Consider the following 13267-nt stretch of genomic DNA (forward strand, 5'->3'; position numbering starts at 1 on the left):
ATTTAATTAAACATGTACTAGCAGTTCAGCGTGTTACTAAGTCATTAATAAGGAAAGGGGGGGAAGAAAAAAAGTCATTGGAATGCGTAACAACGTTTTGACTTCAAATCGGGATTGGTCCGCGGTATATCGGGTTCAGAATCGACACAATACGCAAGGTAAATATGTATATATACGTCTCTGCAGTGATGAAAGAAATTTTGTACATAACATCTTTCCACGAATTCAAACGATCGCGATTTGCTGCAAATCGAAGAAATCGCGATCTTTTCCGACCGCGATTTTAACCTGCTATATACAAGTATGACGTGAAAAACGCTGCATTATACAAACTTTGTGTTCTGTTTGATAAAACCTGCGATTTATATTAATATTCTTGTTATTCACACCCGAACACTTTTTATTTATATTTGTAAACATGTGATTCATATTTTCAGTCTTGTGATTTATATTCTTATATTTGGTATCTATATTCGTAAACTTGCGATATCTATGCGAAATCTTGTGGTTTGTTTTCAATAAATTACCGAATATAAATGAAAAGATAATCGCATACATAAATCACATGTTTATTAACTTTCACAAATAATTATATAAATGACAAGATTATTGCATATGAATCACATTATATATATATATATATATATATATATATATATATATATATATATATATATATATATATATATATATATATATATATATATATATAATTTATTTTTGCATATAAATTAACCAGTTTTTGAAATATTAATATCAATTTCTCGAGTAGAATTAAATTACAAGATTTTGCATAATTCACGAGTTTACGAGTATATATGAATAAAAATTATTCAATATAAATTTTTAAAAGAATTTATCGATAAGTTCCAGTTTTTTTTGTTTTTTCATCTTTCAAAGTAAGAGGTGTTTGGTAGACTGCAATTGTCAGTACTCACTGAATTTAAGGGCCTATCTGGGGCCGAAATTCGCGATCAAATAAACCTGTATCTTCCCAAAATGTATTGGAAGTTTTCCCTGAGAATAAACTTTGACTTAATAATAAATTTGCGATCAAAATCAGTTTATTTATTTCCTTTTTCCCAATAGATCAATCGTTTCGTTGGTCGGCCATCTATATAAGACATGATGGAATTATTATCTAAGGGGATTCTGAGAGGGGGATTTTCGAGTAAGAATATTTATTTTCAAGCCAGGTCAGATGATTTATTTTCAAGATGATCAAGGGCAGATTATTTTTACCGTTGAGTGGCAATAGTCAAGGACAGATTATTTATTTTCTTGCCAGTCGAGGACAGAATTTTTATTTTCAACATCCTCGAAGAAAACAGATTATTCATTTTCAAAATCTTCCAGCCTTCCCCCTTCAGCAATCAGAATCATGATGTTCAGAATCAAATGATTCCCCTAAGACATTGTTGATATAATATTTTGGGGGATATAATGGATCGGATATCTTAACAAAGCGCATTAATACTTGATCTTATATAATAATTTGAAGGAAAATTCATAGGCAGGTTTTCGTTCAATCTGATTAAAATCAGATCCTTTGATCCGCTCACATAGATCGCCACACAAGGAGATCCTTGTGTAGCGATCTATGTGAGCGGATCAAAGGATCTGATTTTAATCAGATTGGTTTTCGGTCCACTCAAACTCAAACGTGTTTGGCTTGCGAAAATAAAATAGTGCAAAAGTGGACGATCAAAAAAAAAAGCAAGAATTGAGATCAAAATAGAATGCAGCTTTAAAAATCAATACCTTTTTTCAATGTTCAATTTTAGGTCCGGAATATGTGTGGTTGGTTTTAATATTAGATTCCTCACCTGGTGTCTGCAAAACGTTTGAAGATCAGAAATTTTACAAGAAAAGTGAAAGAACACGATTGACATCGCAAGAAAATTCTCACAAATGATGAAAACGTAAAAATCTGAAATTTTCAGGAAAAGGACATCATCATGAGTGCAATTGACTTCAAGAATCAAGGGAACAAATATTATGCTTCTAGAAATTACGAGGCTGCTGTCAACTGTTACTCTAAAGCGATTGTAAGTCCAACGTCAAATAGCAGATAAGTTTCAAGTCTATGAATCAGTCTGGTCGAACCCCCTAAACAGAGTATACCCTCAAAGTAGGGTTTTTTCGTCCCGTCATGCAATGTGCAAGAACAGTAAGTCTAGCCGTATCTATATAAATAAACTTGTTTATATCATTTATCTAAGAAAAAGAACGATAATATTGTTATTTTTGCTGATTAACAGTGATTAACTTGGTAAAATGTTCACAGAAAAAAATCAACAGGTTAAGTATTCAATTAAAAAAAATTATACTGTAAGATCAACGAAATATTTTCCGTCATTTCATCAAATAATTTATTAATTTTGTGTGAAGTCTTATTTTTTTTTCTTCTTGTGAAATTGAAAACACGAAAAATATTCTAAGAATAAGGAAAATATGAATTTAGAAGCTCGATTTGAAATACAGTTAAATATAATTGTATTTTCCCACAACAGTGATATATTTATTAAAAACAAATTGTTAAACATTTTATTTAATTCTTAGGCCAAATAAAAAAATATGTGTGGTTCCGGTTACCCAACCTTCCCTATTTTATACCCCCGACCCTAAACTTTTTTTTTGGCAATTTTCATATTTTTTCCGGAATTTCCCCCGATTTCCATCAATGGCTCCAGTTTAAGTTTTAGTTTCAGCAATGACGGCCTCCTTGCAAAACATAGTGCAAGTGTTTAATAGTGTTAAATCCAAAGCAAGCTAGCATGTAGGTGTCCCCTACCAATATTGACTAGTATATCATCACACCACATCTAAATGCCATTTGCAAATCAGTGATAGATATTATTTAGAAAAAATTAAGAAAATCATTTTGTTAAAAAAAAAAAAAAAAAAAAAAAAAAAAAATCCCTACCTACCTACCCTAATTTTTTTTTAAGTGTAACCGGAACCACACATATTTTTTTGTTTGGCCTTATAATGTATATAAAGCACTATAAATACGATAAATTGCATTTTTAATTTTAAACTGTATTTTTGTTACACTTTCTCAGCACGATTATAGATATAGAAACTATTCATTGCTAGTCAGAGGAAACATGGACTGAAACCCACGTTAAATTAATATAAACACAACGTCTTCGTGCATTTTATTATGAAAATAAAAAATATAAGGTAGTGGAATATATTTCTTTTATAATTTCAATTCATTATTAATTGTTTTTGTCTGTTTATCAAATATTTTATCTTAAATACCTGGATGTCAAGGAGCAAAAGATCGCTAACTTTGACAGTGAAAAAATCCTGTTTTGTACAGTAAAGTTTATTTTTGTAAAAAACAAACTCTTAAAATACCTTTAATCCAACATCTACAAGTGGTTTTACATTTGCAAAATGATTCGTTACTTTGCACAGGCATTTTTTGTAAACCTCTACTATGCCCATTTTAAAGCATCTGCGCATGCTCATACCCCTGTGCTACATTTCCAACACAGTGCATACCTTATTTATTTGATTATTAAACCGAGTCCATAGACAAATTCATTTTATCACATAGGACAACTCAAGATTCAAAAACTGACCAATGGCTGTAATTTTGCATTTGAATTTACCAGTATTTTGAGAGGAAGTGTTGTACATGAATCAATTATTGCTCTGATTGCTCTCAGATTTTTTGTGATATATTTGCAGCTTTCAGGTTATGGTAGATATTGAGAATTTACTTTACAAACTTATCTATGATTATTAAGTCAGAAGACTATCTATAAAACACAAAGTGGATCAAAAGATGAACCTGGGTAAATCTTTTATCTATAGACTGTCAGGGGCATGATGGAAACAAGTTATTTTTTAAAATAACTCACTTAGGTCACTTCACTTATTTATGACTTAACAAAGAAATAACTCATTTGAGTTAATTTGTAAAAGCTAAAATGGCTATCAATTTTATCAAAAAACATCAATATTTTGAGTTTGCTGCTGATTTAAGATGATGTTAGGCTTAGAAAGTTGTAAATTCATTTACTTCTCCTGATTGACTTTTAGGAGATTTATAAAGTGTTCTGAATTTCACTTTGTAATATTTTCATAAAGATACTTTATTATTATTATTTATTATTGTGGTCAAAGCTGAATATTTTTAGTTAGCTATATATTTAGCTTGAGAATAAACATGTGATTTTTTTTTTTATTTCAGATCAAAAGTCCAAACACTCCAACATTTTTCACAAATAGAGCTTTGTGTTATTTAAAACTAAAGAATTGGGACCAGACAGTTCAGGACTGTAGACGAGCCTTAGATCTCGATAGAACCATTGTTAAGGGACATTTTTTTATGGGACAGGCTCTCGTTGAACTGACTTTTTACGATGAGGCTATAAGTAGTCTTAAAAGAGGTATTACAAATACATGCTCTTTATACCATATCTTGATGTAAAGTACTATACATCCACTTGAAAAGTTTTTCCTTGTTTTCAGAGCAAATTGATATATTTATACATTCACTTGAATAAAAATATTTCGTGATAAAGCACATCATATAATGCATTTAAATTTTTTTTACATATTAAATTTATTACATAATTTTAATATAGTAGCATTCAATTAAAATTGAGACTCCCTTATAATAAATATTTTAATGAATTCATCCATTAATGTATTAACATATTTAAAATATTCATATTTTTGTCATTTTTAAGCCAATGATTTAGCAAAAGAACAGAAAATGAATTTTGGAGATGATATTACCAGTGCTTTAAGAAATGCTAAGAAGAAGAAATGGAATATGCTAGAAGAAAAGAGAATCCAACAGGAAATAGAACTTCAATCATATATAAACACATTAATACGAGAAGACACGGATAGGTAAGCATAAATGCATGAAAACCTGACCTTCGAGACCAGGGCTCGACATTAACGCTTGTCCACTTGTCCGGTACCAGTGAAAAAAAATACGGACAAGTGAATATTGCTTGGCACTTGTCCGATTGGACAAGTGCATTTTAATGTAAAGAAATCTTCAAATAATAAAAAGAACGACTGTTGAATGTTCATCGGTAAAGACGGAAGCAGTACATAAAAACGAACTTTGATTCAGATATGAATTGCTTTGTAATTGAGATTCACACTCGATCGGGATCGAAGTTCACTAATTGCATACTACTGCAAAGGCATGAAAGTTACATCGAGTTACGAAGTGTAGATTCTTTTGGATGTTGTCAGATGCATTTGTGAACATTTATGTTGTTGTCAGGATAGAAAGTCTAGATTTATGTGTTTGTTGTATTTATAGATAACATCACTAATCAGTCACGTGTAATGGAATTTATTTAAGTTTTCAAGTTGACAGCATTGTATCTTTATTGAACAATGTTCGGACAAGTGAAGTTGAAGTTCGGACAAGTAAATGTCTTGGTCACTTGTCCGAATGGATAAGTAGGGAAAAAAGTTAATGTCGAGCCCTGTGAGACAAGTAGATTCCAGGCTTTTTTTCCCTTGTTTTTTTTTTAATTCAGGATTTTATCTGCCCATCTTTGGATGGTGTATTATGATAAAAGGTTGTCTGTCCTTCTGTTTTAATATGGAATATCAGTTTCTTTGACTTTTCTTAGTGTGCACTGAGGTAAAGTTTTGAAACTTGGTTTTGAACTTTATACAGTGTAAGTAATGTGTTATAAACAAAGTTTGAATTTCAAGGTATTTATTAACAGCAAAACTCATGCAGTTATAGCAAAGTCCTGGGGACCTGTGAGTTTACTTCACTGTATCCGTAATTCATTATACATGTATACGTTTTATGAATTAAAATTGAAAAATTAACTTGAAGAACTAAAGTTTTCCGAAGATTTAAATTTCAAATATAGTAAGTTACTTTTGAAATATAATGTTAGTTCAATACATGTATTTAAAATTTTGTGATCTTGAGAAATACCCTTATAAAAATTGTATATTTTGTTATTTTTTACTTCTTTGGAACATAAAATTAATAAGCTATATATCTGTGAATTGTTATATCCGAGTTTGTTATAATGTAAATTTTACAAGAAATTGTATAAAATTTGCCAAGGATCCCCAAAAGCTTTGTTATATTCTTTAATTTGCTATATCAATGTTGAACTTTATATTGAACTAGTTTACTGTATTTACAGACTTTCAAAATCTTTATTGACTTTTTGTTTTCCTGACTTTTTTGGGGTGGTACTTTGAGATTATGATTTGTTAATGAGCATATTGTATGTTAAATTGTATTTCTGTAAAGCAATTTTGTAAGCAATACTTTTTTAAACAGAATCATTGAGGAAATAAGAAAAGAAAAGCGTCAATCACTTCATTTTTTACTCTAATGGTCAAAGACCAGAAGAGCTTATACAATGGTAAGGGGTTTGTTATCCACCCATTTGTCTGTTTGTGTCTTTAAATGCTACTCCTTCTACAGTTCTGGTCCAATTTCAACAAAACTTGGCACGGAAGTAAAGAAGCACTAAGATACATAATTATTTTTATCAGTTTTTTATTTAAACAGTGTTGCCTTGGTTACAAATTCCTGAAATTCTTTCGAAATGCAACTGCTCCTACAGTTTTGGTACAGTTTCAATGTTGGGATTCAATGATAGGATTCACATTTTTTGTAGCTGTTTTTGATTTCAACATAAACTTCTGTGAAATTCTTCCAAAACTGCTACTTGTCTCTGATCAAACCAGTAGAGCTACAGTTGCATCAGAGACTTCTGGCTACTTTCACATTTTCATTACTCAGTATGAATATTATCTCTCAGTGTAACATTTGAAAAATTCACATCTGCTTTAATTTTTTCAATTCACAATCAAAATGTCTTCCTTCTTCTTTTTTTTTTTTTTTTTTTGAAAGGGGGGGGGGGTTAAACAGAGGTCACAAAAAATCAAATTTCAAGAACAGTTTGTGTTGTTTTGTTTTTGCTTTGTCGTCTGTGAATATTAATAGTTGTCTGTATTAAGCCTTACTACGTGAACCAAATGTACCATGGACTCAGGTGAGCATCATTTCCCTTGGGTCTCTGATATATGTTTTCTGATAAAATTTGCTTGGATTGCAGATTAAAAAATGAAGTGAAAAAGACAGCTAATGAAGATGATGATGCAGACAAAATTTTGAGTGAAATTGAAGAACAACAGGTTAGTTGTAGTGCTAATTAAAAAAAGGAAGAAAATTAAGATATTTAGATCATTCTGAATATCACGTTTTCATTTATCAGGAAAAAAGAGAAAAAATGAATGTATAGATCTCTGATTGGAAGTAAGCATTTAATTTTATGTATTATTTGATAGGATCAAAGAATCAAGGAAATGAATGATCTGTTTGCACAGCTGGATGAAAGAAGAAGGGTATGTCACTGCATGATTTTGCATTAATCAGAAGTGTGCTCCAACTTTTACTTAGTGGAAATTGTAATTTTTTTCCTCCTAATTTTATTTCAGGCCAGAGATGTTCCTGATTTCTTGTGTGGGAAGATCAGTTTTGAACTTTTACGTGACCCAGTCATTACACCAAGTGGAATAACCTATGATAAAAAAGACATTGTAGAACATCTTCAGGTAATGTAAATCACTTATCTTTAATGTGACTATACTATTGCAAAACAGTAGCATTGTATAAGAAATTATTTTATTGTCTACTGCATATGATCAGTAAATAGTCCAGAGTTGTTTGCTTTTACTATTGAAGAGAACTTTGTTCTGACATTGAAGACAGAAAGCAACTTATTTCTCTATCCTCATTTCTAATGTGCTTTGTCCTTCAGTTAATGCTTGATGTAAGAGTTTGTAACTCTAACTGTTTATAAAGGGATAATATTACCAATTTAATACCTGCCTAACTACGACTATTACAGTACATGCCCTACAGATACTTGTAAATAATTTTTCTAAAAAATCATGTTAGATAGAGAATTTGTTTGAACTTTTTGTTGTATGCCACAATACTTTCAGAGAGTGGGACATTTTGACCCTGTAACAAGAACTGATTTAACTCAAGATCAGCTGATTCCAAACTTAGCCATGAAAGAAGTTATTGACAATTACCTGGAAGAAAATCCGTGGGCGGAGGACTATTGAGGATGTGAAGACAGCAGTGTTTTGTTGACACCATTCCAAGTCCTTTTTTGTATACACCTGTATATATGTATGTATGTTTAGGCACTTGGTGATATTGAAAGCTTAAGCTGTTTGTATAAATAGGAAAGGGGCTTTCATTATAAAGATTTTGTGTGCAATTTATTCATAGTTGATATATGATGTTAAAGATGTATTGTGGATGGCCAATTCATGCATTTACATATTGACCATATTCATCTCATTTACACGTACATGTATATTGTTTTTATGCAAAATGGGGGTCCATTAATGTAGGTTGTTTTATTAAAGATACCTGTAATTTAGGATGTACAGTGTAATTGTGTTTCAGATATAGACCCCTATGATCTGTATTCTTTATAAATGCAATAAGTTGAAGAATTCTACAGAGTTTCAATGAGATTTGATGTGTTTATCTGGTGGAAGAACTGCATCATGTTTCTTTACAACAGTTATTTTTCACTTGTATTGTTATTTTTCCTCTTTATTATTAAAGAGAAAAATTGTACTATAAACCACTAACTTGATAGAATCCATGCATTATGCATGCATTGTTTTACCTATAATTTTACCTATAATTTTTTATTATACATGTACATGTATATAAACTATTTATATCCTGTTGTTTCATCATTAGGGTAACTGTATCATGTAGAAATAATTGAGACAGATCTCTCCAGTTCAGTTCATGTTGACAAACAAATGTCTCAAATGTATGAGAAGAAAAACTTAGTGACTTTTAGTTGGTAAGGATAATTTGTAATTGTCTGTTGAGATGAGTTAGTTGGTAAGGATAATTTGTAATTGTCTGCTGAGATGACTTAGTTGGTACGGATAATTTGCAATTGTCTGTTGAGATGACTTAGTTGGTAAGGATAATATGCAATTGTCTGTTGAGATGACTTAGTTGGTAAGGATAATTTGCAGTTATCTGTTGAGATGACTTAGTTGGTAAGGATAATTTGCAGTTATCTGTTGTGATGACTTAGTTGGTAAGGATAATTAGAAATTGTCTGTTGAGATGACTTAGTTGGTAAGGATAATTAGCAATTGTCTGTTGAGCATTTTACAATCAATCAAGGTTTTTTTTATTATCCTCATTAATACAATGTAATGTATAACTGTGCCAGTGGATAAGACATATATATTCATACCAGTAACTGTAGTAGCTAGATCTCTTGGGAGATTTTTACATCAGACATAGAATTCCGTAATATTCTGTCTAATTAGGTCACCTGAGTCACTCAGGTGACCTATTGCTATCCGTTCTCGTCCGTCGACGTGCGTCGTGTGTTAACATTTGAACATTTTTAGCTTCTTCTCTGAAACCGCTTAACCAATTTCAACCAAATTTGGCATATAGCATCTATGGGTGAAGGGGAACAAAAATTGTGAATTTCATGGTCCCTGCCCCCCTGGGGCCTGAGGGGTGGGGCTAAAACCACCAAAAATAATGCAATCTTTAAAAATCTTCTTCTTTACTCCAGGACATCAAGCAGTCAAACTGTTGGCATCATTGTAATAAGCAGTGAACCCTCTACCAAAATTGTGAAATTCATGGCCCCAGGGTCAGGGGTTCTGGCCCCAGGGTGGGGCTATATAGATCATATATTGAAAGTGCATTATTTCTTTGAAAATCTTCTTCTCTGCTCCTGGGTATTAAATAAAGTAACTAAGTACATAGTTATGAAGAGCAAGAGTACCTCTTCCAAAATTGTGAAATTCATGGCCCCAGGGTCAGGGGTTCTGGAGTTAGGGCGGGGCTCTATTGATTATATAATGAAAATGCATTAATTCTTTGAAAATCTTCTTCTCTGCTCCTGGGCATTAAATAAAGTAACTAAGTACATAGTTATGATGAGCAAGAGTGCCTCTTCCAAAATTGTGAAATTCATGGCCCCAGGGTCAGGGGTTCTGGCCCCAGGGCGGGGCTATATAGATCATATAGTGAAAGTGCATTATTTCTTTGAAAATCTTCTTCTCTGCTCCTGGGTATTAAATAAAGTAACTAAGTACATAGTTATGATGAGCAAGAGTGCTTCTACAAAAATTGTGAAATTCATGGCCCCAGGGTCAGGGGTTCTAGTGTTAGGGCGGGGCTCTATTGATTATCTAGTGAAAATGCATTAATTCTTTGAAAATCTTCTTCTCTGCTCCTGGGTATTAAATAAAGATATGATGAGCAAAAGTGCCTTTTCGAAAATTTTGAATTTCATGGCCCCAGGGTCAGGGATTCTGGTGTTAGGGCGGGGCTCTATTGATTATATAGTGAAAATGCATTGATTCTTTGAAAATCTTCTTCTCTGCTACTGGAGATTATTTAAACAAAGAGCATGGTTATGATGCATAGAGATGCCTTTTCAAAAATTGTGAATTTCATGGCCCCAGGGACAGGGGTTCTGGTGTTAGGACGGGACTCTATTGATTATATAGTGAAAAATGCATTGATTCTTTGAAAATCTTCTTCTCTGCTACTGGAGATTATTTAAACAAACTAAGTGCATGATTATGATAGGCAAGGATGCCTCTTCCAAAATTTTCAAATATTTGGCCTCAGTTTTTTGGGTTCTTGAGGAAGGAAGGGGGGGGGGGGGCTCTATTGATTATATAGTGAAAAAGCATTAATTCTATTAATTAATAATTAATTAATCCTGTCTGCTCCTTAGCGTTGAGCTGATAAATAAATTGCTTAGCTATGATGAAAATGTGAGCTTCGAACAGAATTTTTAAATCTTGTGGTCCTAGGGTCAGGGGTTCTGGCAAAACTGGGGGGGGGGGGGGGGGGGAGGCTTTTGATAATATAGTGGAAAAGTGTTAATTCTTTGAAGTCCATAGGTATGATGATGAGGGTAACTCTTCCAAATTTGTAAATTTCTTGACCCTTGGTCTTGGGTTCTGGTGTTAGGGTAAAGCTTTGTTGAATCTGTAGTGAAAATGCATTGTACCTGTGAAATTCTTCTCTGCTTCTGGGCATATTGGAAGAAAACTGAGTAAAAGTTTAAATGATATAAGTAAGCGTATTTCTACCAGATTTTTGAACATCTGGACCATTTGTCTAAGCATTCTAGTCCTGGGCAGGGCTCTATTAATTTATTTTCTACTGAGAGAAGTTATTCCCCTTTTCCATTCACCTTTGATAATTAATCACTGTAAATAATGTATTTGAAAGGTTAATAGAATAAGATAATTATGCAAGAATGTTTATCATATAATTCAAAAAGTATTTTTTTAGTTTTAATAATCAGGTTGACCTGTAAGTAATAGATAAATAAAAATGAGACAAAAATAACTTATCTTATTAAAAGTTCTTCAAAGACCATAAGAGAGGTCAATGCTAGAGCTCTTAATATGGGTTTAAAAATAGTACTAAAGCACTAATAGTTTGTTAATAGTCTGCATGGTGATAGTGTTAAGTGGGGGACAGATTAGAACTTAATTTATGAGTTGATACTGAATACTAGACTAATTATTTTGTTGATCCTGATCTTCCTACTTTTCTTGCTTTAGGGCAGCAAAGCTTCATCTATTAGTGTATTTAACTTTCAAATTGTTGTATTATACTCAGGTGACCGTTAAGGCCCTTGGGCCTCTTGTTTTAATATTGATTCTTCAAATGAGAACAAAATTTTCTCCAGACTTGAAAATGCATTTAAAAACTAGTTAACAAATTGTCCACTTTAATATATATGAATACCATCACATGTTGTTATTTGTCTTGTTTGATTAATTAATTGTACGAGACAAATTTGATATGAACCATGGGGATGATTAAATAAATGTACACTGTATGTAAACTAAACTAAATTGTCAATAACCTTGCATGATTATTTATTTCCATGTACATGCATGTGCATTAATTGATGCATTGACATAAGTAATTTCAGAATTACAGATGATATTTAAACTGAAAAATAAAGTTGTTTTTATTTGATGTTATCTTTTTCTTTTACTTTCATTTGAAGTTCATGAACTCTTTGGGTGAATTTTGGGTTATATAGTTGTCTAACAGGATAATTCAAAATCCAAAATATTGTTCAGGATATAATTGTATTCAGTAATTGCCCACATAAAAAATAAGTTGAAATTTTCATCCCATATTCTTTTACGCAAAACCATAAAACCAGTACATTTAAAACAAAGATATTCCAAGACTTTTTGGTCCAAAAAATGGGGAGTTTGTGGGGGGGGGGGGGTCAATTTGATAGAATAATGTTTAAACAATGTGTTGGACTCGTGTTCAGCTAAAAGCAACAAAATTTTCTCACCATTTCCTTCATTATATTGTTAAGGATGGCATCACAGTTCAAAATTCAATATTTAAAATATAATACAACCTCCAATCCATTTTTAAAAGAAAAAAAATTTGTACCATGTATAAGATTCCAGTGATTCTTCATTACAAAATTATAGCCAGGACAAGAATTTTATACTTTTTCTGTCAGTGACCTTGAACTTGCAGGAATAACCTTGGGTCAAGGTCAGGACACCCCCTGGTCATAAACAATCTCTGTACCAAGTATGAGCTTCCAATGATTCTCCTTTACAAAGTTGTAGTCTTGGACAAGAATTTAATACTTTTTCTGTCAGTGACTTTGAACTTGCAAGAATGACCTTGGATCAAGGTCTTAACACACCCTCTGGTCACAAACAGTCTGTGTACCAAGTATGAGCTTCCAGTGATTCTTCATTACAAATTATAGCCAGGACAAGAATTTTATACTTTTACTGTCAGTGACCTTGAACTTGCAGGAAACCTTGGGTTAAGGTTAGGACACACCCTCTGGTCATAAACAAACTCTGTACCAAGTATGAGCTTCCAGTGATTCTCCATAACAAAGTTATAGCTCATACAAGACTGCATGAACAGACCGACGTGAATCCTACGTGTACATACCCCCATCCCCATTTGCATGGGTATAAATATACCTTTAAATAATTAGCAGTGTTATATATACATGTAAAGTATGGCAAAGAAAGATTATAAAGTTACTGAAATGTCAAGTAGACATTGGTTTCAGAAGTGTAGTGAATACCTGACTAGGGTGCTGAGGGTACCAGGTTCGATACCCAGTACTGCTATGCTTTTTCTGTAACTAACTTTAAGAAGAAGTTCTAACAAGCCTAGCACTCACAGAGGTATGAGAGGGAG

The 13267-nt window shown here is 32.2% G+C and overlaps 1 protein-coding gene across 2 annotated transcripts; it reads left to right on the plus strand.

Annotated features, from left to right (window-relative positions):
* Window positions 1-1873: 1873 nt before the first annotated feature.
* Window positions 1874-9313, plus strand: LOC133190856 (E3 ubiquitin-protein ligase CHIP-like). 2 transcript variants are annotated; one of them, XR_009721624.1, is made up of 8 exons: window positions 1874-2048; window positions 4208-4406; window positions 4710-4875; window positions 7083-7161; window positions 7315-7371; window positions 7465-7581; window positions 7975-8860; window positions 8944-9313. XR_009721624.1 is itself a non-coding variant. In XM_061326541.1 (7 exons), exons 1-7 carry the CDS (start codon window positions 1959-1961, stop codon window positions 8098-8100), a joined length of 834 nt encoding a protein of 277 aa, XP_061182525.1. In that variant the 5' UTR covers window positions 1874-1958; the 3' UTR covers window positions 8101-9313. The 2 variants fall into 2 exon arrangements, 1 of the variants encoding a protein (XP_061182525.1); XM_061326541.1 differs by having other exon boundaries at window positions 7975-9313.
* Window positions 9314-13267: the final 3954 nt, after the last annotated feature.

The sequence above is a fragment of the Saccostrea echinata genome, unplaced genomic scaffold, assembly GCF_033153115.1.
Source record: "Saccostrea echinata isolate AGI-Se365-2 ecotype Australia unplaced genomic scaffold, CSIRO_AGI_Sech_v1 ptg000022l, whole genome shotgun sequence".
Classification (NCBI taxonomy): domain Eukaryota; kingdom Metazoa; phylum Mollusca; class Bivalvia; order Ostreida; family Ostreidae; genus Saccostrea; species Saccostrea echinata.